The 27,183-nt window shown below is 45.9% G+C and overlaps 1 protein-coding gene across 1 annotated transcript in view; it reads left to right on the plus strand.

The window, feature by feature from the left end:
• NAV2 (neuron navigator 2) overlaps positions 1-27,183 on the plus strand; it is a 341,354-nt gene that overhangs the window by 161,978 nt on the left and 152,193 nt on the right. The window contains exon 7 of the mRNA XM_087821777.1: positions 591-757. Coding sequence (XP_087677903.1) covers positions 591-757 — 167 coding nt within the window. The remainder of the gene's footprint in view (positions 1-590; positions 758-27,183) is intronic.

Below are 27,183 nucleotides of genomic sequence, written 5' to 3' on the forward strand. Positions count from 1 at the left end.
TCAGGTGTTGAAGGAAAATGTATGTCTGAACAGTGTTTCCATCCACGCTGTAAGTTTTCTTTGCAGATGTGTTGGGTTCTGAGTGGTAGCAGTTTCCTTCCTGATTATTATAAATTGCCTTTTTCTTGATACTTCTACGTCTGGATTATGGCAAACACCATTTTCAACCCCTACCAGAAGAGATGCACACACAAGGCCAACAGTTTGGAGTCTTAATGGGCCTTTATGTTCCACACTTGATAGGATTAGAGATGACATGGTTTGGCCCTACTGTAAAGTAAAAATATGCATCCAAGAGAAAAACTTAAGATGAGCTTTGTATTTTTAGTCAGCAAATATATTCATCGATTTTTCCTTATAAGTGTCTTTCTTTGCTCAGAGGAAAACTGCTCATGGTTTGCTGTTGGACTTTACTGGGTCCTTACTTAGCCTAGTTGTTTGTAGTGGTTCCACTAAATCCTTTGACCAGCAGACCTCAGACCCAGTGTCTAGAATGGTTTCTTTCCGTCCTGCATGGTTGCAGTTCCTTCTCCTGAGACGCTTCTGTTCTCCTGAGACTGCATCTTTTACTCTGTTCTTTTGCATTTTAGACTCCCAGGTCCTACCGCAAGGGTATCCGCTGCAGGCAGCGACGCCAAAACACGCGGAGGGTCAGCCGCTGCTAACAACCGTCGCAGCCAGAGCTTTAACAACTATGACAAGTCCAAACCAGTCACCTCCCCACCCCCACCGCCTCCGCCAAGCAGCCACGAGAAAGGTGAGTCGCCTTCTTCGGGGTCCTTTTTGTCATTTCTTAGAGCAGATCCAGTTCCTTTGGGGGAGTTTAGTCGGGGTCGGGGTTGCTAATAGGGTGGTGGGCATGGGTCACAGGACGTACCTGACTGGCAGGAACTCTGTTAACAGAGGCATTGATAAAGTGGGGAAATACTATTATATTCATCATTACCAGCGAGAATAACTGTATTTGTCTGGGTGGGGCCTATAAGAAACCTGGCTACAGATAGAAGCAATGTAGACTTGCAACTTAAAAATAAATTTTCATAGAACATGCTCTATGCAGTTGGTGGTTTTCCAGAAAGGCAGGCTTCTTGGGGTGTGCATTTTGTTGGCTAATCAACTTCTTGCCCATCAGAAGTGATGTGAGGGAAGTTGCAGGGGAGTCTTTACCCTTTGAAAAGAGTCAGAAAAGTGGGTTGGCTCAACGAGGATCTTGGCAACACATAAGGAGTAGGCAGTGTTGCTCTTGGTGCTCTGATGACGGAACCCCTACCAAAAAAGGATGTGAGTTTTTACTATACACAGCGCCGAGCTTTTAGGATGGAGATAAAAAGCAAGTAGCCTTGTGGGGGCTCTTGCCGGAGGGAGTGAAACACGTTTGCTTGCTTCAGTGTGTGTCTCAGACATTGGTGAAATCTCATTGCCTGTCCATTGTCAAAACAGGCAGCTTAGAAGATTCTTCAATACGAGGCAGAGCTCTCCTTCATTTCTCCCAGGCAAAGTGCTCTAGAAGCATGGGGGGGACATGCTCAGGTGTCTTACAGGCATTTCCTACCTGGTGGTGTGGATGCTTCCTGGGGCTTGTCCTGGGTGTGCCCCTCTTCTCCCGAGACCCAGGAGAGCTGCCTCCCACTCCCCAGAGTGCTCCAGGAATCAGAACACACCCCTCCCGCATCCCTCCAGCTCAGGATGGCTTGGTAGTGGAGCTGGATATCCCCCCTCCCAGAACACCAGAGGAATAGGCAGGAAATTTCTGTAAGGCTGACAGAGACGCATGGCAGAAGACCCCAGACAAGGCACTGGGAACTCTGCAGCTAGCAGTAAAGCTGTAGCCGGGATGTCTCAACCAGTCAAGGCTCTTTGTGATCCAGCCCTTGGCTTCTGCCTCCAGCAAATCATTTTCTTCTCTCTCCAATTCTCCCCTCCGATTCTTATCTTCACAATGCCCAAGTGTGTTCTTTTTAAAAATGTGTTCTTTTCAAAAGTGTGTTTAAGTTACAGGAATAATATATGCTTTTAAAATGGTACAAGTATATATCATATAAAAGTTCTCTTTTATATGCTCCCTGAAGGATTCTAATATAAATTGTCCTACGGGTACGCTTCAGAACTTTCACCATATATTTATGTGTCTGTGTGTATGTGTGTGTAAGCACATATATAAAAACCTACGATTTGGTTCACCTGAGATCCAGTGGGGGTAACGCATGGGAGAATGTTTGTGAGCTCAGATGCTCACAAAGTCTTGTTAAGGATTCTGAGTGATAAAAATAACTGACGGTGATTCCACGTGCACGGGAGCTGGGATAAAGCAGGTTTGGGGGCAGGCCTGGATGCTGTTTATACTAAAACTCCTCCACCATCCTGGGGTAAAAAGGCAGTGCAATTGTTGTATTTCCCCTCCTTTCTTTGTGGTCCTATGTTCTCTCTTGCATTGGATCTTAGTCACAGCTTATGAGGTAGCCAGTTTACCCGTAAAATATAGTATGTGACGAGGGGACAGAAATAACTCAACCACCTGGCCATGTGTAAGACAGCAGGTTTTGGGGTCATAAGAGAGTGTCCTTCACCTTGAGAAGTCTTGAGAGACATACTTATGAGCAGGTAAATTGCAGTTCAGTGTGGCTACTGCTGCTGTAGTTGAGGTGTGGACCACTTTCAGATGAGGTTATATCCTCAATATAATCTCATCACCTGTCCGTCGTCAAAGGTTTCCTGTGTGTCAGTCAGGCCCTGATGGCATTTGTCCTGGCATTCCACTCTTAGGTGGACCACCTCATAGATTTTTATATGTAACCCGTTGACCCAGGAATTCCACGCCTACCATTTGATCTAGTCACATCAGTGAGTTAGGTGAGAAATTCACTGTTCTGTTAATAAGTGACAAAAATATTCCAACACTCAGTCCCAATTTTTATTTTTTTAAATATATCTTTATTGATTTCAGAGAGAGGAAAGGATAGGGGGAGAGAGAGAGAAACATCAATGATGAGAGAGTCATTGATCGGCTGCCTCCTGCGCGCCCCCGACTGGGGGTCCAGCCCGCAGTCCGGGCATGTGCCCTGACCGGGAATCGAACCGCGATCTCCTGGATCCTGGGTTGACCCTCAACCGCTGAGCCCCACCCGGCCGGGCTCAGTCCCAATTTTTAAAAGGAAGTTGTAACGGACAATTTTTGTAAAGCCCCGGAGCATGTTATACTTTGTGGGGAAATGCTAAAGGATTTCCCTTGAAATCATGTCCAAATGTGCAAGTCCCGTCTTGCCAACATCTCTAAATTTAGTTCTGATTATAGGGAACAATCACCTGAGATGGGAGACAGAAGAACAGTCAGACTTCACAGCCGGAAACACAGGGCTCACCCCAAATTCATTAGCTCGTCTCATGAGGCGGCCAAGTGCACAGATGACCCACAAAACCAGAACTGAACCTTCTTTGTACAGCACCGTAGCCTGGTGCTTTCCCTAAGGACTAATCTCGGGCGCCTGCGGAGCCTCGGCGCGTAGGAGAACCTGCTGGTTGTCATCCCTGGTCCCCGGGTCGGTCTCCTGTGCTGACCCTCACCCCTGCGGGCAGCGGCCAGCTCAGCCTCGCCTGGCCTGCGGGCGCGTCAGCGGGGGCGCCGGACACCCCGAGGCTGGTCCCTTCCTCTGCTGGCTCCGGGTGGCTCTGGGCTTCAGACCAGAATCACAGATTTTTCAGGGGAGAGGAATTACCTGCTTTTTTCAACATTTTTGACATTGTTTTCTCTTCCTTCCACCTCCTCGCATCCTCTGAACGGGTTAACACTGCCAGAAATCTAATAATTGCTAACTAGTTGGTCCATCATGTGGATTTGAAATGCTTAGTATTCCTAAACTGAATTCTGTGCACATGGAAGATGTTCTCTTCTGAATAATATGGTTTTCTTTATTTTATAGAAAGCATATCCTTATTACATTTTTATTATAAAAATTATTTTAAAATATTCAAACAACACAGAAATTTATTGAAAGAAAAAGAACCTCACATAATCCCACCTCCCAGAAAGAGCCAGTGGTTACCACTTAGTTTATAACCTCCTGTATTGCTTCATGTATATACCATCACATTTTGGTAGGTAAATTTTTCCTAATGTTTACTACTTGCCAGGTACTATTCTAAGTGCTTTATAAGTAACAATTTGTTTAATTCTTATAGGAACAATATACATATACATATATACTCTCTTTCACACATATGTACATTACGTTAAAAATCTTATCAATAAAATTAAGGATATCCATTTTATAGGCCATTCTTCATATTAGTTACATGGTACTCCACCATATGAATTTACCTTAATATTTTTAACCACAATGATTTAGGTTGCTTCTAACTTTTTGATATTGTAAATAGTACTAAGAGTAACAGCCTTGTAGATCTCTTTTGCACATATACAACCATTTTAGTGGAACTGCTACATTCAAGGATATGCACATTTTATAGTTGTTTTAACATGGCCAAATTTTACTCCCAAAAGGTTCTACCTATTTATAATCCCCATCAGCAGTGTATGAGAGGGCTAGTTTCTCTACACACTTGACATCACTTTTATTTTCGTTCCCTTGGGCAGAAAATACTCTTTGAAATGAAGCAAATTATTTTAAGAAGCTATTTGAAATAAGACAAGATCACTGGCTATTTTTACTGACCTTTGCGGTGAGTTATAGCCAGTGACCTTGGCATAGTGCAAAAGCTCTTGGATTTGAGATCAGGCTCTCCACTGACTAACGTGATCTCTCTCAAGACACTCACCTTCTCCAGGCCTCAGTTTCTTCTTCTGTAAAGTGAGCCTGAGGTTCTCCGTCACTGTGTCAACTGTGGAGTGCGAATGAATTCTTCAGTTTTCTCTGGCTCTTTGGCCTTGTCTGATGTGAGCCCTGTTAGCGCTTTCTGGTAGGTTTCCTCTCTGGCCTTCAGTATGTGTCACTTCCTTCCTCTTTGTTCATCCCGACCTGTCATGGGCAGAAGAGAAGAGCCAGGCATGGGTGGAGATGGAGTCTTACAGCCTTCAGCACTATGTCATGTCTGAGTCACATTAGGGCCATTGATTTAGAATCTCTATAAACTTGTCCCTGTGTGGTTGGCGAACCAAGTAATTTTTCTGAGTTAGTGATTGGGAGATGTAACTGAAGAAGCTGCCATGTCCTGCCATTAACCAGGATTCTGACATAAGTTTACAGGTTAGATTAGACGGAATGAATTCAGTCGTCCAAGTCATGCAGAAAAGGAGACGGTTGGGGTGCCTCTGTTCCAGGTTTCTTTCATTTGTTCATCTTATCACTCTGTATGTCCAGCACTGGGCTTATTGAGTGACAGAGAGAACTGAGACTCTGCTTTCCAGGGGTCACAGCCTCAGGGGAAGGGAAGTGTTCACATGTCCTATAATAGAGACATGCTCAAAGTTGTGAGGAAAGAGATGAGAGTAGCCAGGAAGACTTGGGAAGCACTTCAGAGAAGTGATGTCATTTGCAATGATTTCTCTCTCCAGATTTTTGCTGATAGAAAAGGAAGGGAAGGCTGGGGAGGAATGACTCATCCTGCTGCTGTGGCCCAGGTGCTAATCTGAGAGGACATCTGCTGGGGTCACTCTGTTAAACTCTTGTCCTATGCAGGGCTGTCAAGGGGAAACTTCTGCAAGATCGTTTCAGTGGTGGGGTAGGGCCTCCCTTTGTCATCAGGAGACCTCTACCACTCCAGAGCTGTTAACTCGGGCCAGGGAGAGTGTGGGTGCCTGCCAGGGCTCAGAAGGTGATCATCTCTCTGTGGGAATCAGCTGTGAAGACACCATGACCCGCCAGCCAGAAGCTATAATCGTCTGAGGGCTGAAAAAGCCAGGATAGTGGTTTGAGCCAGCGGGTAGGTTGAATTTGAAGAAATCTCTGGGAGATCGTCTGGAAATGGAACTCAGTGACCCTATTAGACCAGCTATGGAGGCCAGGCAGGCAGGATGAATTAGAAGCTACCAAACTTAGGGACCTCACATGGCACCGGAGGGAAAAGAAAAAGCCTAGCATGTGTTTGAGAAGTTGCACCAGTCTCTTGAGCAAGAATAATTATCTTGGGAGAAAAGATTTAGGGTCCTGCAATTAAAGAAAAGCATTCACCTTGCAGGCAGACAACTGAGTTTGAGTTCTGGCCTTGCCGGTTCCCGGGAGTGTGGCTTTGGGCAGGTGCAGCGCTCACCAGGGCATCTGCTCAGGCACCCTCGGAAGAGCGATCCAGGCCCCACACAGCCCTGTTCCACTCAGAAGAACATGGACAGGAATCATAGGTTGCTGGCAGGGCCGTGCAGCTGTTTCTTTTCCAGAGGAGTGGTCCCTGCAGCAGTGTATACAGCAGTCCACACAGCCACCCAGGTGTTATTGTGCCCCCTGCCACCTCAGGTGACAGCTCAGGTGTGAGGGTAGAAGACCCTCATAGGTCAGGTGCAGGAGTCACTTTAGCTTAACAGCCGCATGCCCCGCAGGAGCCACGATCTCTTGTAACAGCTCCATATGCGTAACTTCTGGGGTTCCCCAAAGGATTAGGCCCGATTAGAAGAGTCTCAGCACTCAGGGAAGCCCCAAGTGGTGGTGTGTCCCCCAAGAGGGATTTAGACTTCAATTATAGCTCTTCCCAGTCCAGATGGGTTGAACTATCCAGGGTCATTTTTACCCTGAGCAGTGTTGCTGAGGAACAACTGACATTCCATCTTTATCAAGTTTCCAGGCAAACAGTTACAAGGTTAACCCAAGGTCAAATCTCATGCAGAAGGGGAAAAGATTGTGCTATTCCTTTTCCAATGGCAGTCACCTCACCTCTCGGAGATTCAGTTCATTTCCCTATGAAGAGACAATAGGCTTCTGTAGCCCAAGTGATGGAAGAAAGTTAGATGCGAAGCTTTCTTTCTGATTTTTTGTGCAGCCCAATTCGAGTTTTCTGTGTTTGTCGCCTCTATTGCTGATAGACATTTCTGTGAAGGATAGGACTTGTTTCCTAATAGCCGAAGTTGCATGACATCGTGGCTTTCATTTGCATGGCATGAAAAAATTTCCAAGTCTGATCTTTGGAAATGTTGTGTCACAGTTAGTTTGCTGTCTGTGGATGGTGCCCTTTTCACGAGTGGATGGATGGAGGTTAATGCCTCCTGCAGTAAAGGCAGGTTTCATTTTTCTAGTTTGCATTTCATATCAGTTTTCCTTCCTTACAAATTATTGACATTGTCTAACTAAATGGGTGAAAAGACCCAAAACACATGGCCCCTCTCTCCAAATCATGCCCAAACTGTCACATTTTCCCAGCCCCACACAGTATGTGCAGATTGCCCACATGTGATCTCGGGGAAACAGGTCCAACGTGGTAGGTCTCTGTTAAATCTGAAGCACACAGCTCTAGCCCCATGACCTGGTGAGACAATAAATTCAAGACTCTCAACTGTTGTTTCTCAGAGTATGATTAATGGACCATTGACACGAGCCTTTCTTGAGGTAATTGCTAAAAACACAAATCCTGAGGCTTTGCAAACCTTGTCCTTCTCATTCAGATTTCTGAGTGAGATCCCAAAAGTCTGCACTTGCACCCCTGTCATTCTAATAGCACTGAAGTTTGAGAGCTTCCTCCTGGGAGGGCTTCCTGGCCGCCTTTGACAGGACATGCTACCTTCTAACTGCCCTCCGGGTCTCAGCACTACTGTGCAGTGTGTAGTGTTGGGGAATAGAGATAATGCCATAAGACACCCGGGCTCAGGCCTGACATATTGCAGGAGCTCAATAAATAGGAAACCATTCAAATTTGCATGTACATTTTGTTGTGCATATATTTAAATTCACCCTCAAAACTAGCAGCTTGTACTGGGTAGATTGAACTCGACTTGCACAGGTTTCCATGTCTTCTTTTAGACTCGTTCTCTTGCCTCACTAATCTTTAGTGAAGTTCTTACTTTAATTTAAAAACAATTTCAATGCTGCCCGGCCGGGCGTGGCTCAGCGGTTGAACGTCGACCTAGGATCCAGGCGATCGGAGTTCGATTCCCGGTCAGGGCACATGCCTGGGTTGCGGGCTCGATCCCCAGCGGGTGGGGGCGTGCAGGAGGCAGCCGATCAATGACTCTGTCATCATTAATGTTTCTCTCTCTCCTTTCCTCTCTCTAAAATCAATAAAGATTTTTTATTTTTTTATTTTATTTCAACGCTACCTTGTTTTAGTTGAACTAATGGAAAATAAGGGAAAGGATTTTGATTCCATACTTAGGCTGGAAGTACAGAAAAGGGACTGTCCTTGTGGGGTCTAGAGATGGTAGCAGAGGGAGTACAATCCAAGGAGGGGCTCCAAGGGAGAAGGTCAGCTCACCCTTTCCTTGTTGGAAAGTCATCTTCTGGCTCTTTCTCTACTCAGCCCTCGAAGAGCTTGGTGCTGCTCTGTGAGGATGAGAGGACTGTCCCGTGCAGAGGAAGGGTGAGCACTAGTAAAGCTACCCAGAGAGGAGCCCGAGGGATGTGCCCTTCTTCCTGCGCTCCATCCTGGGCTTTGTCTTTAACCTCTCCCATTAAACTAAAGTCAAGCATGAAGGCTGAAGGAGCTGTATCTGGTATAGTCTCTCTGGCCACCTTTGAAAAACATTTTCTTGATCTACTGTGTAGTTCAGAGGAGCCACCAGAGGAGACGACCCATCAGTCCCTCTAACATGTGAAACTAATGACCTTTAAAGCTAAAGCCGTCCTTAGCTTGGTGTAAGAAGGGCGTAACCACGTTTGCCTTTCTCTAACTGCAGATGTGTTTCAACGCCAGCGTGGGAGCTATGGTTCTGCTATATATTCTTTGTGGGTTTTTTTTTATAATAGGGAGAATGAATAGAGAAAAGAGAGGAAATAAATCATTTAGGAAGATGAAATCTATTTGATTTGTCTTGTGTCAGGAATAGAAAATGACTCATTGATGCGCCTCTGATCTCCAGGTGATAAATCTGAGCATTTCTGTTGCTTCTGTCGGTTGTGTGGAAAGCGTCACACATACACGGGTTCAGTTTAATTTCAAGGACCATTGGTAGGGGGAGTATTTACATTTCTGGGTGCTCTCAGAATCATTTTTATCTAGGTGTCATCTGCAGTCAGGGTTTAGTTTAGTCATTGATTTAAATGTTCTTTTTAAAAAATAGTTTTCTTCTCCAAGTGAAGTAATAACAGTGCTGATTCTCTTGGGAAGATAAATTTATTTGGGGATAAATGAAATTACCTTTCCACAGTGCGAAGTACAAGAACAGAACCCTGGTCAGAACGAGGGAGAACTGAACCACAAAGCCTGACAGGCCTGTAGCCGCAACAACTCAACAGGGAGTTTCTTGTGAGCACATACGTGGCTGCCTCTCTGTGCTGAGGACATGGATCATCCTTGGGTTTAAATGAACCTAACAGATAAAAATGCCAGTTTTTTGGCTGCCGCTTGCCTTCATGATTCTGTCAGTATGTGCCTTTCATTAGGATAGCCATGTGCTGGAGAACAGTCTTCTGATGAGAATGTCAGACGAGGGATAACACTGAGAATGTTCATCTGCAAGACAGTGGTCACAACACTTGCACATTGTGAGTCTCTGCCGCCCCCTACTGCCCAGGTTTTGTGTCGTATCTCTGACTGGAGCCCCTGGCTTTCTCAGAGCACTCTGTTTGGGAAAGATAAGGCTTCAGACTCTAAATGTTTGCTTCCAGACAGGGCCTTCCCCACATTTGTTTCCTCAGCTTTTCATAATGTATGTGACCTGAAGAAAACCCACACTGTGGGCGTGATCAGGTTCACGTGGCAGGGTGGAAAACTTTCTCGGGTGGTGAGGAGGCAGCAGGCCTGAGCCAAAAGCGGTCTTCATAGGGCCTCCCGCCCCCTCCCTTGAGCAGCTGCCAGCTGGTGGATTCACGAATCGGGTCTGGCTCTAAGGATAAGGATCTTTGAAGGTACTGGGAGATTTTTGCTGCGAGAAAAGCTATACTGCATTTGGCTTCATTTTTACGAGGCAGATAATTTCAACCAGACTGTATGGCAGGGAGTAAATGAGTCTCCCCCTCCTAATTATGCATCACGTACTTGGAACTCAATCTGTCATCTATTCAGCACATTTTCAGTGCCTTCTATGTGTTGGACACCATGCTAGTCACTAAATATTTGAAAGTGAAGAGGAAAAAAAAAACAGATAATGATCTTTGCCCTCATGCAACTTACAGCCTGGTGGAAGAGACAGATATTAAGCAAAACACAGAAAATCTCATTACATTCTGACAACTGCCGAAGGTGAAGGTTCGGTGCTCTGAGGGAGAGTAAAGGAGGGATGAGCTTAATTGTCTGGCTTAGGTAGGCCTTCATCAGATGAGACCCAGAGATGAAGTTCACAGAGGTCTGCTGTGAACTTCTACTCTCCCACCCAGTGGTTAGAAACAAAGGATGTTTTAGGAAACAGTTTTATGGAGAGAAACCACTTTCCTTTTCAAATGAAGGTCTGTATCCTGGGCCAGCTTTTTTTTGTCTCCAGACACAGAGGGTAGAACTAAAAAATCACAAGGAGGCAAACTTTGGCTCCATTAAAAAATAATAATAACCATTTCACCTTTCCGGCTGTCTTGGGAGTTGAGAGTTCCCTGACCCCAGAGGAACAGCACAGAGGCCAGATCATCACTCACTGAGGTTACTTGGGTTTCTTATGTTAATAGGTGGGTTGGAGTAGATAGACTCTAAGATCCCTTGCGAATAGAGGATTTGATGGTCTCAGACACAGGGTAGAGTTGGTGTGGTGTTAGTAGGTCTTAGAAAGGCCTGGTAATGACATGTATCCCCCACAGTTTATTAATGTTCTCAGCTCCCCTCCTTTCGACTGGCTCCTTCGAAGGTCTTCATTCTTCCCAAAAACACACTTGGTCTTGACCGTGCTGCATTTCATGCAGATAAACTGCCTGTGTACAGTTTGTGCTGACTTCTCTGACTCCACTTACATACTGAGAGAAGATTTCTCCCTTAACTTCGGATATGTTGTCTTGAATTTGCCAAACTGATGCTCTGAGGCCATCAGAAAGGCCACCGGCAAGGATCCCTGCCAAATAGAAGACGTCAGGACTACTGAGTGAGAAGTTATTCATGGCTGGTTTCAGCCATTTAACAGTTGGATTCATTTCCTTGCCCTCTCTGGAGAAGACCCAGCTATAAATAACTTCAGGCAGTTCTCCATGCAGGGTCATTTTAACAAATCTGTTTCACATACATGCTGAAGAGGGCAGCATTCCTTCATTAGGGAAAACGAGAGAAAGAGCCCACCTTATAGGGAAGAAACGGAGCTCTCGCCCTTTAGTAATAAACCTCCATAGGGAGCCAAGGGCCTTAAATTCAGTTCATCTGGTTCTGAGTCAATATCAGGGAGCACCGGTGAAAGAGACTGTTCTACATAGGACATATGTGCTGGACCAGAATTGTAATCAGGGTCGCCTGACTCCAAACTTTTGCTCTTTTAGCCTAATTCTGAGCCATTTCGGTCTCAAACCTTTTCATTAGAAATAGCGATTATTTTTCCCAGTGCATCTTCAACCCTGTTACTGCCTAGAAAGCAGTAGGTAATAGTGAAACTTTTGGTAGCTGACCTTCTTCTGGCCCCTCTAGCCTTTGATACAATTGGTGAAGCAGGTTCTAGCTTGTTGACATCTATCTCCCCAGGCCCTAAAATTTACGGTTTCAAATAGTAGCCATCTGTTATTTCTTGCAAGCCTACAGGTTGAAGGGATGGCTCTGCTGATTGTACCAGGCTTGGCTGACCTTGGCTGGGCTTGCTCATGCCTCAGAGGTCGTGGAGTAGTTGACTGGATGCTGGCTGGTCTGTACTGAGATAACCCAGCTTCTTCTACCTGGTCTTGCATCCTCCAGCACGCTAGTCAAGGCTCTTCTCATAGCGGTGGACGAGTTCCAAGATAGAGGGTTAAAGTGTGCAAGGCCCTGAGGCCAAAGCTCTGAAAGGGGCTCCAGTTCTCCTCTGCTGTATTCTGCTGGCCAAGGCAAGTCACATAGCCTGCCCAGGTGCGTGGGGGTGGGGAGCATTCTACCTATCGAGGAAGGTGCTGCAAAGTCACATTGCAAAGCATATGTGATACAGAGGGGGGGCGGAGACCTGGGCTGGTTTTGCAGTCAATCTACACAATATATGTTGGGTCCAATAAATATGTATTGATCGATTGATTTCATTCGTCAAGCTTAAAGTCAAATTTTCACCACGATCACATGAAAATGAGAATACTTCGAGCTCACAAAAGGTAAGCTAAGAAACTTTTATAGTTTCCAACAAGTATAGGGCGTGTGTAGCTCTGAGAGCTCTCAGTAGAAGAGTGGCTGAAACATCCTTGGTTACTCCAGTCCCACAGAAGTTCTCTGTGAGTAGCAGACACAATCATTCCTTGAGGGGACACAAGCTCTGCTTGCTTTATGAGGCCCCTTTGGCCCAGGTAGGAACTACCTGTGAAAGTAGCATCTTGCAAAATAGGCCTGGCTCTGCTTAAGCCTGTTCTCAGGCCTTTGGGATCCTTGGTCCTCAGATACCCAGGCTCCTCTGCTTTTTTTTTTTTTTTTTTTAATACCAACTGGCACAGTTTGTCATGTGATGAAAATGGTCTGAATGTCAGACTGGGGTTCAGGACCCCAGGAGTCTCGTCCCAACAGTTCCACCTGATGGCCATGTAAATTTGATGGATTTCCAGTTCCTCAGCTCTAAAATAGAAATGAGAACAGCACCAACCTCATGAAGTTATTGTGAGGATGACATGAGATGGAACACATAAAAAAAAAATCCTGAGTTCTGTATGTAATGTTTGTTGAATGCATGAGTTCATGAGTTTACAAAGTCAGAAATGACTGCAAAGGGCAGAGCAACCACAGCAGCTGAACTGGGAACCCCAAAGAGCCACTTCCCATTCCTGATGTGTTGCCTCAGATCAAAATCCTAAAGCAACCACATCTTCTTGGTTTCCTACGTCTCTTCTGGATAATCCTCAGTGAAGGATGGTTTTGAAAACCGAGGGACCAAGAAGCACTGTGACCTTCACTGAAAGAACAGCTTGTTAGCGAGCAAACACTTATCAGAGATTGGTAAATATCCATCCGCCGGGTTATCTTTTGCTCCTGTATCTTAGAAATGTAACCTATTGATTCTTGAAATCCCCCCACTGCCACTCATTGAGGGAGGGAGAATTCAAGAGAAAAGTATTGATTTAGACAGGCAAACATATTGGAAGAAGCATTTGTTAGGTTGTCTTTCTTTTTAAATAAATTGGCTACTAAAGTAGAAGGAAGCAGATGTATCTTTCAGCAAAGTTTTAAACAAAAGGATATTAGCTAACTTAATTATATTCCTTTAAGACAACTTTAAAAGGTCATGATTGATGACTTTTGCGAGTTGTTTTGGAACAAAGGACCCTTTGATTAGTAAAGGATTTTTTCTGAATGTAATTCTGTTTTCCTTTTGTTTGTCCATCACCCATTAGTCTGGGCTCTCTGATCATCTTAATCCATCCGAACCCGCAATTTGAAATAACCCGCTGCCCCGCTCCTCGGAGCTAGTGACTGAAGCATCTTTAGACAACAGAGAGAAGGCATTGGGGCTGAAGTAAGGAACAGCCCCGGGAAGGGGCGGGAGCTCCGACCTGGGGTGACAGTGCTGCTCTCCTTTCTGTCTGAGCATGCCAGGGTGCCATGGTTCTGGCCCTGGGGTGTCATCAGTCTTAGTGGTCATGTCTTGGCAAACGAAGTAGCCACTGCTGGCCGGAAACTGAGTAGGACTGTTCAGTCTCATTAAGGAGCCCCTCAGATCACCTTCTGGCATGAAACGCTTGAGAAATCATCAAAGGGCTGAGGTACAGGCTGGACTCCTTGAAGTGCTTCCAAAGGCTTTGGCGAATCTGCCTTTTGGATGAGCTTAACTAAACAGAGAGCTTTTCAGGTTGGGGGGGGTGCCGGGTAGGAGGAGGGGGTTGGCTCTAATTGGCCCACCACTCCCTCCCTCCCTCCCTCCCCCTTCCCTGGAGCTGTTCCTGGCTCCCACTCTGCTGTGAAGATAACTTCCCGCCGCCAGGAGGAGCAGGGAGCCCAGCGGTGGCTGGAGCGGCCTCCACTGAGGGCAGTGTTCCTTATCTGTGCCTTCTAATAGGATAGCCACTAGCTCTGTGTGCCTGCTAAGCACTTGACTTGCGACTGGTGACATGAGGAACTGACAACTGATGTTTAATATGGTCCATGTTAATTAATGTAAATGGCCACACATGGGTCGTGGCTACGGCATCTGGCAGCACAGCTGTGGGTAACAGGTTAGTGAGCAACCGGAGGGCCTGCCATTGAAGTGTGCCATTAAAATATAGCTTCCTAGTCGCACACAAAACAAGCATTATATAAGTTCATTTATATGAAATGTCCGGAGTAGGCAAATCTATATCAACAGAAAGTAAATTAGTAGTCGCCAGGGATAGGAGTTGGGGGGGGGGGGGGGTAACTACTAATGGCTACAGAGTTTCTCTTTGCTGTAATTTCTAAAAATTAGATTGTGATGTTAGTTGCACTGAAACCATTGAATCCTACACTTTGAGTGGGTGAGTGTAATGGCACATGAAATATATTTCAGTGGTTTAAACAGATGGCTTGCTTTCATGCCATAGTCAAGTCCATTTGACCTCAGCTCCACTCCTACCCAGTGCTCCTGGTTAAGTGCCCCCCCTCACTGGGCCTCAGTTTCCTCTCGATTAAAATGGAAGTATTGCCTTTGCCTCAAGGGTAGCAAAGAAGATAATTTCTGGTCCTCCTCTCCCTTTATTCAACTTCAATCCAGTTCAGATGGGATGGTCCCTGGGGCGGAGAATGAGCCCCCTCCTTCTGGGGACCCAGGTCCAGAAACTGCCCCAGTTGCAGGAGAGCCCCAGGCAGTGAGCAGCTTTGAGGCAGGTAATGGGCTGTCCTGCCTCATCCGTTACCTCTGGAACCACGGGGTAGAAAGCCTTTGGTGCCAGTCTGGGAATTTTAAATAACAGCTGAGATACATATCTTTTTGCCTTTGATCCAGATAAAAACAGGTTGTAACTCTTGAGTTGTCAGTTGATCTAATGCACAGAAGCAGCCTCCATCCCCTTGGCGAGCGGATTCCCAGGGGGCAAGGAGATTTCCGATTGGAAAATGTCTCGCAGGTTTTGGCAGTTTGTGGTCAGGGATCCTGTGGAATCTCTGAGAGGTAACATTTCTTCGGGAGCAGGCTTGAGCCGGTATTTCTCTTCTCCCACTTCTCTATGGGCTTCAGGAAAACAAAGGTCTATCAAAGAGTCACAAATCAGTGACATCAGAGGAAGTAATTGCTGTCATCACCTTCCTCCTCCTCTTTATCACTGTCATAAGCCTTACATGTATGTCCACAAGCAGCTGTTATGAATGCCTGCCTTATAAATAACTCTAGGACCTGCTCTCAGTGGGTGAGGTGACGGGCTGTGACCAGGAAGGGACATTGCTGCAATAATAATGATCGTGGTGATGGGAGCGGCTGGTTTTGAGGAATTCTTGTGAGCCCCCTGGCTGTGTTTAGGTGCTTTGCATACATAGCCTCCTTCGGTCCTTCGTGCCATTACCAGGAGATATCAGTGGTATCATCTCCCTTTTGCAGATGCAGGAAACAGGCTCACAGCGATTAAACAAGTTGCCTACATCATGGAGCTGGCAAGGGCCAGATTTCCTATTTCACCTAGGTCTGCGTGATTCCAAAGCTGGTATTTTGGTTTTAACCACCGTACTATCATAGAAGCTAGTTTTGAGTAAAATCACTTATCATTGAGCTCCTCTTATGGGTCAGGGGTTGTACCAATCACTGGAGATGTAGCTGTGACCAAAGCCATCAAATGCTGGATGAGTGGTGAATTAACTACATAGAAGAGAGTCGTCTGGACAGAGGGAACATGCCCAGCGACTAGGGTGTGAGCGAGAGCAGGGCAGGATCAAAGAAATAGCTGTTTGGTAGTGATTCCTTAACTTTCTCATTAAATAAAGATGAGTGAGCTCTCTCTTTTTTTCTGTGTGTGTGTATGTGTGTGTGTGCGCGCGTGTGTGTGTTGCCAGTTGGGCTAGGGTCAATTGGTTTTGTAATTTTAAAAAAACAACAGCAGAAATGGGATTGAGATCTGGGCCCTAGGACATTTCCCCTCTTACAGGGGAGAAAAATGCAAAAAAAAAAAATTTTTTTAATGTGATTCTCGTGCATCTCTCTAGCTCTTAGAAAAGGCTGATCTGCTTTCAAACACCAGCAGTTTTGAGCAAATGTTTATATTCCACCTAACCAAACGCATTTGGACTTTATTGTCTGTGCTGCTGGTTGCTAAAATGTTAATTAAATGAAACAGGAAAAAAAAGTGTTTAACTGTAATATTTCAGGATGCCTGACTCTCCTTATCCACCCCATGCAACTGGTCACTGCTGATAGCTGTGTCCCGTAACCTGTCACAGAATAGACATCATTAAAGGAATAAATGCATCCTTTAGAGTCCATTTCAAATGCCTGTCTTCATGAAGACCATCCCATTAGTCTAACTGGAAATCCTCACCTTGAGGGCATGGCCCTATGGGCACACCTCTTCCTAACTCTGGAATAATTTTCCTAGGGACCCAGACTTTGTCTTATGTCTCTCGGTACTTTACCTGCCCCTCCAAGTGCATCACTTTGTGCATTTGCTCACCCAGCATGTTTGCATCCAGACTGACTCCCATGAGCTGAAAACGTATTGGCAACTCAGAGAGAAACTTGACTAAACAGACACTGTCTGTGCATAATTTTACTAAAGGCAGGGATGGGGCATGTAATCTGAGTTGTCCAAGGGAACCCACACATTCCTGGCTGCTATTTTAAGACTCACCTCCTAAATTGATATCCCTCAGGTTTATTTGGCTTAAGTCCTGCTCTGGAAGTTGCATTGTTCCTGTGCGTCAGCGTTGTCAGAATAGCGGCTTCTCCAGGACTCTGGCTGACAGCTGCAGAATAGCTGGCATTTTTCTTCCCTTCACTCTGTATTGACAGCAGGTTTGAATCACCCTGCCCTGTTTTCTGTAACATACCAGGGCAGAAATCCCTTGAAAAACATTTAAGATGCCTAATTTGATCTTCTTTGCAATGAGAGGGAAACATGGCCTTGGTACATTGTGTATTTTTGTGTTTGGAGATTTATTAAGAACATAAAAAGGCCTCCCTTTTCTGCCCTTCCTGTTTCCTGCTGATCAACACGGGTGTGGGGGATCCTTTGACAGTCAGGAATATCCCACCAGCCCACTGCCTCCTTGGGAATTCTTGGAGAAATCTGTCTGGTCATTCCTTTGCTGCTGGCCACCCCCAGTGCGTCTTCTCTTCCTGTCACCTGGGTCTCTGACTGGCTTTCTTAAACTCATGTACATCCCTGGCAGAGCTCTTCCCCTTCATCCCAAATGGAAAACGAGTCGGATGTGAAAGTTTAGCCAGAGCCGCCTGCGTGAGCCCCTGCCCAGCTGCAAGTCAGGTGCCTCTCTGTCCTTGAGAGGACTTTGAGGCACGAGGGGAGGGAGGCAGGCAGCCCCAGCTCTGGTCCCAGGTCTGCTACTAATTTGAAGAATGATCTTGAGCAGTAAGCACGCTGCTGGTCAGTATTTGTTCCTCGATCCTATTTTGCTGAAATACTTGAGCTTGTAGATCATGTATGTTACCATTCCATGTGCAATATCCCTTTCTTACCCATTGGAACCGGCCCAACTCATTCAGTTGTCAGAAGAGTGACATAAGGCTTTGGGCATAATAGATTTTTCCTAAAGGCTCAGGGCCATGGGGAGGTTACAGTGTTACAATACAAACAGCTTAAAATTGAATATTGGACCTACTGTATTGATCAGTGTCCTCCCCCCCCCCCCTTCTTCCCCTTCTTGTCTCCTTCCAGACCACACCCCCACAACCTCATCTTCTATAGTCGGAGTGGCCTAGAGCCAAGGTATTTCCTAAACAAAGCTTCTAAGAGGAGCTCTGGTACCAGCTGTTAAAATCATATTGTTTTTTTCACATTCCTCCCTCTCCAAGCTTGGTAGCTGACTACCTCCAGTTAATAATTCGATTTAACTCAGAGATGGCACCCAGCTTTGCTGCACCAATTGGGTGCATAGCTATTTTAATGGTTTCATGGAGTCCAACAGGGGCTCAGTTTTTGGTAGGGTGGGTGTTGGGGGGAATCCCAAATAAGAAGCTGTCTTATTTTCATGAAGAAAATGACTTTTCTTGAGAAGGGGGAAATTGTAGTCGAGTAAACCTCTAGAGCATGGGCCTCGGAACGCTTGGTTATCCTTTCTCCTCTCTGTTTGACCATTCAGAGGGTGTAGACTCGCCCCCTTGGCCTGCAGACCCCTGTGCGCTGGCCTGCCTCCTCGCGTGAAGTCCCTGCCCCGCGGGGCAGTTAGCGGTTCCCTTCAGGGGCCCTGTCCCCGCACATGCCCGCTCTTTGTCAGCGTGGCTCTCTGTCTGAAATGCCTTCTGCTCTCCTCCATCCTCAGCCTTTGTCCCACCAACTTCCTGTTTTACATTCCAGGTTAGACTTTGTTTTCTCTAGAAAGCCTTTCCTGACCCCGGGGCCTGGGTGTGAAACCCCTTCTCTGAGTTCCCACAGCACCCTGCCCTTTCCCTCTGGTGTCCTCCCCATGGTTTATGGCTGTCTTGTCTGTCCTTCATTAGCAGGTGAACGTGTCGGGAGCGGGGACTGAGCCCTGTACTCTTCTCTCCGTTGCCATCACAGAACTTGCATGCAGAGACTTCAGATAAAGATTTGTTGGTAGAGTGAGTGAACGAATGAATGAAATGAATGAATGAATAAGCTATAGAATAATTATTTAAGTTCAGACACTAGAGCCAGCAGTTGTGTACCTGTCCTTTGACATCAGAGAAGCTACTTAATCCTTCCAGGCCTCTGTTTGCTCACCTGTAAATTGGGAATATAGCAGTATCTACCTGTGCAACTAAGAGATCAGCTGTCCTAACCAACCAGCCCAGGTATTTGCAAAGACCTTCCTTGGGAGATGTGACTGAACTCTGCCTGCAACCCAGCTCAGGATTTCTGTGAGTTCCCAGGGACTGTTTCCCCAGCTGCTCTCTGGGAAGGTTTCCTCCATTCCACCCCAACACCCCGAACACAGAAGCCTACTTTCTTGTTGGTTTTCCAGGAATATCCACTATAGCAATCACTTCCTATTTTTAGTAACTTTTTTGAGAGTTTATTGTGGTGTCACAGGGAGGGAAATGTTGCATCTCACATGGCCCCCAGCTTGCTTGTCCTGCCCACTTTTCCCTCCTTTTGATGTAAGGAAGCAGTTCTTTCCCTCATCTTCTGCAAGACAGTTGCTCCCACATTCAGGTTCCCCCTGGACTTCAGCTTTGGTCCAAGTAGCTTGTCAAGGAATTCAACCAGAGACAGCTCTCCCATCCTAACAGAAATTCTGGTGGTCTCGTTGCCCTAACAGTGGCTTCCAAGAAATACTGTGCTGTGTGCTTCCCAACCCTCATCCCTCACTCCATAGCTTTGGTCCCACAGTTCTGTTAATTTTTACAAGGAGAGTGAAGCTGAGGCAGTGAACTGTTAGCCTCCATGTTGCACAGACCTCAGCTTGAACCTCACCTTGGCCTCACCAGCTTTGTGCTATCAGGCCAGGGACTCAACCTCCCTGAGCCTGAGTTTACTGTTCTGTAAAATAGGCTTGACTCTGCCCTCCTCAGGGGTCGGTTTGAAGAGCGAGGAAGGGAACCTGGCTGCTGAGCTCAGTCCCGGTCAGTGTGGAGCTCACCTTAGTTGTCTTTTCCTGCCTTCATTTCCCCCTTTTAAGTCCCAAATTGAGAGTATAAAATTGCATTCGGGTCTCTGTCACTCATCTCCATCCTTGTCATTTTGATATGTGTCTCTTGATAGAGGACGTTTAGCCATTTGCCTTGAACTCATGGCATTTGGATTGACAGCTGGGAGTGACTAGATCAGTAGTCAGTTTGATATTATTTGAAACCATCAACTTTGCCTTTGGCTTGTCATTTGGATTTGGGGAGGAATGAGAGAGTTGAGCCCCGAGGCCTGTTTTTCCCAGCCTGGACTGGGAGGTGACCTGTAAGGATCCTCTGTGGAAATAAACTCAGTGCACGCACTGAATGGAGAGAGTACCCGGGTGCCGGGCGAGCAGGAAGAGTAACAGCCTGACTGAGTTATGTGCCCTGTTCTTCATTATGTGGGTGCAGTGGGTGTGCCCCTGAAGTTCCTGGTTGAGATTAGTGTCATGAGTGCATTTGGCTGACCAGATTTTACTCCGATCAAGTGGAAAATCTATGTGTTTTGTCCTTCAGAGTCCGATTTGAATCTCTAGGTTTGGGTATCTAGACACTTTATTTCCTTTTAATGCTTTGTAAAGGACTAAGTTCTAAAAGGTGTGTGCAGGGGCGGGAAAACCTGGCTCGAATGCCTTCCTGGACTCCCAGGGTTAAGGCCCCCGCTCTGCGATCCGCAGCTCCATGAACATTCCCCGTCGCAGCAGCTCCACGCTTTGTAGTTACCTCTGCTTCATGGCCTCTCCCACCCGCAAGACTCAGAACCCCCTAGAGGCGCAGACCATTTATCCGTTGCTGTAGCTCCAGCACCTGCGAGAGTACCTGGAACAGAAGTGTCAACAGTGTTGGACGGATGGGGTGGCATTGAATGGATGGAGGGACAAACATTGAATGTTGTGGTTGTTTTAAGATTTCCAAGGAGAAACGGCTCCAGATAACTTTGAGCCCCAACCATATCCCTGGGTACTGTACCTCCAGAATTTTTTATTCAAGATGACAGAGATCCCCTGGCACAACATTTAATGAGCTCTGGCATGAGTAAGTGTGCATTAACTCCTCCAAGCTGGTTCGCGAGTCGGCCTGGTTTCCACATTACATCTCAGAGCCCTGCACATGGGCAAGAAGCTCCTCGAATCCCTTTCCCCCCGCACTCATGAGAGGAGCCCTTTGAGTCTCACGGAAACAGAGCAGATGTTGCCAGGAGTGTCTGAGTCATCACGCAGCCTGGAGCTGTGTGTGCACTGGGCTGCCTCCAGCGGCCTGCTGAGGTGGATGGGGCACCGGAGGCCCTGCTTCGGAGAGCAGCAGGCGAGCTTGCCAGCGACCTGCAGTTTGCCTGGGCAGGGCTGTGGGGAGCTACCTGCCAAACCTGGGGACTTTAGACTGCACGGGCTTCGGTCTCTTCCTCTATGGAGTTAGGTCAAGAGGGCTTTTAGGGGGTCCCCTGCTCCCACTCTGCTTATGGGAGACAATTCCACCAACATATGCCTCACTTTGAGAAAGCTCGCTGTTTGTAGGGGAATTGAAAATCTGCATGCAGAGCTTTCTACCAATTCCTAGTCATGGCCTTGGGCGAGCTGCTAACAGAATGTCTCTGAGCTACAGTAAATCCACTTCATAGGATGCTTATGTGTGAATTAATGAAATCATTCATTAGATGAATTCATTAAATGAAATCCTTTAAAGCACTTAGTACCGGACAGTACTTGCCGCGTGGTTGGCGCTCAGTAAACGATAGTTACTGGTGTTAGTTTTATTTTTACTGTGAATGAACTGGAGCCCCGCTAGACTAGGTAACTCCAGTTACCATGCTATTCAGTTGGACTTGAAACCATCCACAGAGTGTCCTGATTGCATGATTCCCCAGGGGATGGGAGGAGCACCAAGCAAAACACGACAACAACCTTGGCCTTCTTTCCACCTCATCGAGATTATCTTGTTTTTAAAAGATGTCTTAGCCTCGCAGAAGAGTTACTAGGATGAGAGCTCCACTTGGGAAAATTCAGTCTACCCAGCTTATCACAGCCAGGCCTGTTGCTTAAAGCAAAACAGACACCTGGAGGAAATTGCTTCCCAGGTCGGGTGAGTAGAGCCTGTGAAAAGTCTCCAGGGGCACTTTCTGCCTCGGTGTATTTTGTTTTTTCAGAAGAAAAATTCTGTTTTTTCATTAAGAAGACAACTGTCAGGTGAAAAGGCTCAGAAGTCTGGGAGAGCGGCGTGCAGATCAGTGACATCCATGAAGCCCTGCAATCATTTGATCTATCTGATACTGAGTGGCTGCGCTCTTGGCAGGATCAGGATAAATGACTGCTGCTTTCTCCTTCTGCTTCTGCACGTTTGGCATAATGCAATCATAGATAGTGAAGAATAGTCCAATTCAGCTCTCAGTTTCCGCATTGATTCCCCTGGAGAAATCTAATAAGTCAGTTCTTTGGTTGGCTTCGGATTTTGATTGGCAGAAAAAATAACAGCAGAAAGATTACATTTTGCCAGCATCCTACATTTTAAAGAACAAAAACCATTCTTAAATTATTGCTCAATGTTTGACAGCCCCATTTTTAAAAAGGACCTCCTGGGGGTGGAAATTCCCCTTTTCCTCGGGGAAGGAGTTAAAGGTCAGAGAATTTTGCTGTCGAGTCTCAAAACTGTTGACGGAAAACTTGATGAAAATACCATATCTTGTACCAAGAGAGGATCACATACTTTGAGAGCCCAGTTCATTGTCCCTTCTGGAGGCTGGCAGACCAGGAGTGCAGCTAAAGAGTGTGCACTCGAAATACAGTTGGCTGGCACTGATCTGTTTCATCTCAGGTGACCTGCTAAGGCCCCATGACTCAGTTTCCTCACTGGTAAAATGGAATCATCATTACCAACCTCACTGGATTTATCCTGCAGATGAAAACGTCAATACAATAAACATGCTTTCTAGCAGAGTGTCTGGCACAAAGTGCAGGCTCCATATATGTTGGCCATTATTCTTATTAATAGATAATTATTAATATTGTTTATAGGTTTTTCCATGGAAACCTTTTGTCAAATAAAATCTTACATGTAAAGAGAGCTGCTCTGGTGAAGCAGAGAACATATAAAACAGGTTGGCTTAAGTCCCCTTTTCCACAGTTGCTGTGAACACTCCCTTCCCCACTTCTGCCCCCTCCTTGGCTGTCCCTACCTTGGGACCCCCCAACCCCAGTGCTGCCATGGGTTCTTGGCCTCTCGCTGTCCACACACTCTTGTTCAGAGCCCACCTGAGTCCTTGGCCCACCTTTTTTGTTTTTATTCAGTGTCAGTGGGCAGAAAAATCAAAGAGGAAGGAAAATCACCTTGGTGATACGAGCTCCTCGAACAACTTTTGCCTCCTTTAAGTCCTCTGTTCTCCAAGCTGAATGTCCCAATCATTTTGGCTGCTCCTTGTTGAGAGTGGTTTAAGGACCTCCTTAGATTCCTGTCCTTGTCCTGAGCAAACTACCATTTCTCAAAGTTGCAGGAAGACTTGAATTCTTTAATACCTGGTTTTGGACTTCAGTATGGATGACAGTGACCTGGGGAGCAAGCTAGCACTCCAGCACTCCAGCTGCTTGGGTCCACCCAGACATTCTGAATTGGTAGGTTTGGGGGTAGAACCAGCAAAGCTACTTTATTTAACAAGCTCCAGAGTCCTAAATTAAACAACAGCTGTACCATTTACTGACTACAAGACCCCAGGGAAGTCATTACATGCCCAAGGCTCTGTTCCCTTTTTGGGAAATGGGTGACTTAAGTAGCAGATTTCTATGAAGCCTTTCAAGGTCCAAAATTCTGAAGATTTCACCATTTTAGCTCTGATCCGAGCTGTGCACAGCTAGTGAAGATCTTCACCTCCCTTGTTCTGAATGTTATTCTTCTATTAATACAGGCCAAGAAAACATCAGTTTTTGTGGCTACCACGTCCCAGGGCTGACTCACCTAGAGCCTAACTGTTGATAGAAATCTTTTCTGGTATACCACGGTGCAGCCACGACTCTCCTCCGTCCTGTTTTCATGCACTCGTTGGCTTTAGTGAAGAACCTTTCACTAATCCTTTTGAAATAAAAGGGAGCAGGTACCCTTAGGTACCATTAAGAATGTTTAATGCCCAAAATGCATATCATGAAATCATTCCACAGCCTATTAGATTGTAACTTCACAGAGAGAGAGAAAATCCTCTTCCTTCGCCCTTGCATAGCTCTCTTGGTTAGTGACTGTTACCTGTTGAACAGCTGTCTTCTCTGACTTGAGTTATGTGCCCATTTTTCTGCCCCCTCCATTAGGACAGTGTTTACCAAATTGCATCCCATAATAGTCTCTTTCCTTAAGCTCTTCCATAAAATCAGTTCCATAGGGAAAATACACGTCGGAATCACACCATCCCATTATCAGCTTGGGCATTCCCAGCACAAGCAAGCACATTAAAGACTCTGAGAAGTCCTGCAGGCATGAACACTGTTTGACTACTACAGGCATACCATGGGGATATTGTGGGTTCCTTTCCAGACCACTGCAATAGATTGGCACAATAAGGAAAGTCATAATCTGTTTGCTGGGGGAGAGGGGGTTACCTTCAATTTGTAAAAAAAAAAATCTGTGAAGCACAGTAAAGCAAAGCAGAGTAAAACGAGGTGTGCCTCTGTTTTCCAGATGTATATGGCCTGGGACCCCTCTCTGTTAGTGCCTATTTGTGCTCTTCAGTGGAAAGCATTTTGGTTTCACAGTGCCTTGGAGGCTCCTGTCTTGGGGTGTCAGTCCTTTGCCGCAGGAGAAAGCAGGAAGATTGGGCCGATACCTTAGAGGAGGGGGCCTGCAGAATCGCTCACCTCACTGCGTCTTAGAGGGATGTATTTACAATAGTGTACAACCGCTGCGCTCTGCCAAGGCGCCGTTAGCCGTGGACGGTGGCCTCCTGCAAGAATGAGATTGGCCCCCTGTAAAGTGTTTATAATCTCTTTGAAAATTCATACACCCTTGAAAAAATGGAGAAGGTTTTCTGCAGCCAGTTTTGTACTTTTTCATAGCCATATATGGTACAAGATAGAGAAATGGCTCGACCAATTAGAACAGAAGCTTTCCCCTGAAACATATTGCTTGGGATTTTGAACAAATAAGTTCAAAAGAGAGGAAGGAGGTGTTTTGAGGGTGATCTGGCTTCAAGAAATGAAAGATAAAGAACAGGAATGCTTTTTTTTTTTTTAAGCTATCTCCCTTCAAATGTCAGCAGTCGAACGATGTCTCCTTATCCAGCTGAGTGGGGAGATTTCAAAAATATGTGTAGGGCACCTTTTGAGGTACAGGGTGTGTGGGAGGAAGGGTGAGATTTTAAGAATTTATTCTCTTTTTAAGGTGCTATTACAAGGTCAAAGATAAGCCCAACTGTATACTAATGCTCCCAGCAAGTTTAGCCTTTGTTTAGCTTTCCCTAGTTCTTTATGCCAGTAAGTGGGATTTGAAAATGTAGCTTGTGAAACTGGAGAAAAGGCAGTGAAATTGCGTAGGAGAATGATACTTCCTTATTTTCTTTTACTGCCCTTTGGTTACCAACAGAAAAGTGAATGACATCATTACCCCAGTTTCACTTGGTTTTCTCCAAAATAAGCCCCTGAAGAAAAAGAATGACCTTGTCATGTATTAAAAAGAAACACCACTGCATTGCCCCAGCCGTGGAGGGCCCCTTTCCCGCCTCCTCTGGGGTGAGGAAGTCACCCAGGAAAGCTGGGAACTTTGTGGCTCACGCAGGAAAGAGACAGCTTCGATGTATTACAATCCACTTCTGCAATGGGCACATTGATTTTGGGCCACACCTGCACAGATACTGGAATATTTGTACATGACATTTGCAGTAACTGGGTCTAGCAAAATTTCCACCGTACACAGAAAAACAAAAAAGCTTGGAAAGCATCACAAACCCAGGTTTCTAGTCTTCTGAGTTCATTTAGCTTTAAAGAGAACAGCGGGCATGGTTAGCCAAGAGGGAGAAGCCAGGCACACCTGATTTTAATTTTGAGCCATATGGAGGAATCCAGTGTGAGTAATAGTTTTTGCTTGTTTGATTTTTTCCAACAACCATTTCTGGGCACCTATTCGAGCATCAGCCATTCTTGTAAGTAAGCTGAGTGCAACTGTTAACCACAGTGCAGGGCAGCAAGTGTCAGGGACCCCAGAGAAGCCCCAACAGAGCCTTGTGGCTCTTGAGATGAAAAGAGATGGCTTCTGGAGGCTTCCCAAAGGAAATGGCAGGGAAGGGAGACTGGAGGTTAAGCCTGGGTATGGATACAAGGGGGCAGTGAGGCATCCCAGTCCGAGGAAACAGCTTGACTGAAGAGTTGGTGAGGGCCCATTTAAGGAGGGAAAAGCCAAGTGGTGGAATTTGCATGCCTGCTAGAGTTGGTTAAAGGGGACCACTAGTCCTTTACAGCAGTTTTTCAAGCCAGAATGAAATAATACTAGTAAAGTAATATTCAAAACTCTACTATTTCACGTGATTCATTAACCATCAAACTAGCAGAGAAACTTTAAAAATAATCAACCAACGTTTATTGAGCCCTTTGTGTGTGTAAGACCCGTGCTAAGCACTGGAAATAAAGTTGTGAACCCCTCACCTGTGTAGGCCGTGGTGGTCAGGATTCTGTTACCTGCAGCCAAACACAACCCTATTTTTTTATTGTAATAAAATATACCTAATGTAATATTTGCCATGTTAGCCACTTAAAAATATATAGTTCTGACCCTGGCCGGGTGGCTCAGTTGGAACGTGGTCCCATACACCTAAAGGTTGCAGGTTTGATCCCCAGCTGGGGAGTGTAAAGAAGCAACTGATTGCTGTTCCTCCCTCACATCGCTGTTTCTCTCTCTCTCTCCCCCCTCCTCCTTCTCTCTTAAGAATCATTAGAAACATATCCTCAGTGAGGATTAAATATACCTACACACATGTACATGTATATATGACATGAAGCACATTGTCATTGCAGTCCAGCGTTACACCGTCTGTCTCCTAGACTTCCGCCCTGCCCAGCTGAAACTACCCACCGAACACTAGCCCCCCTTTCCCTCTGCCCCCAGCCCCTGGCAAGCACCATTCTACTTTCTGTCTCTGAATCTGACGACTTTAGGTACCTCCTATAGGTGGAATTACATAGTATTCCTCCTTTCATGATTGGTTCATTTCAGTTTGCATGTCTTCAGGGTCCATCCATGATATAGCATGGGTTAGAATTTCCTTCCTTTTGAAGGCTGAATTAATACTCCGTTGTATGTACATACCACGTTTAGTTTATCCATCCAAACAATATTTATTGTTTATCCGTTGATGGACACTTGGGTTGCTTTCA

The sequence above is a fragment of the Miniopterus natalensis genome, chromosome 11 (assembly GCF_054644295.1).
Source record: "Miniopterus natalensis isolate mMinNat1 chromosome 11, mMinNat1.hap1, whole genome shotgun sequence".
NCBI classification, from domain to species: domain Eukaryota; kingdom Metazoa; phylum Chordata; class Mammalia; order Chiroptera; family Miniopteridae; genus Miniopterus; species Miniopterus natalensis.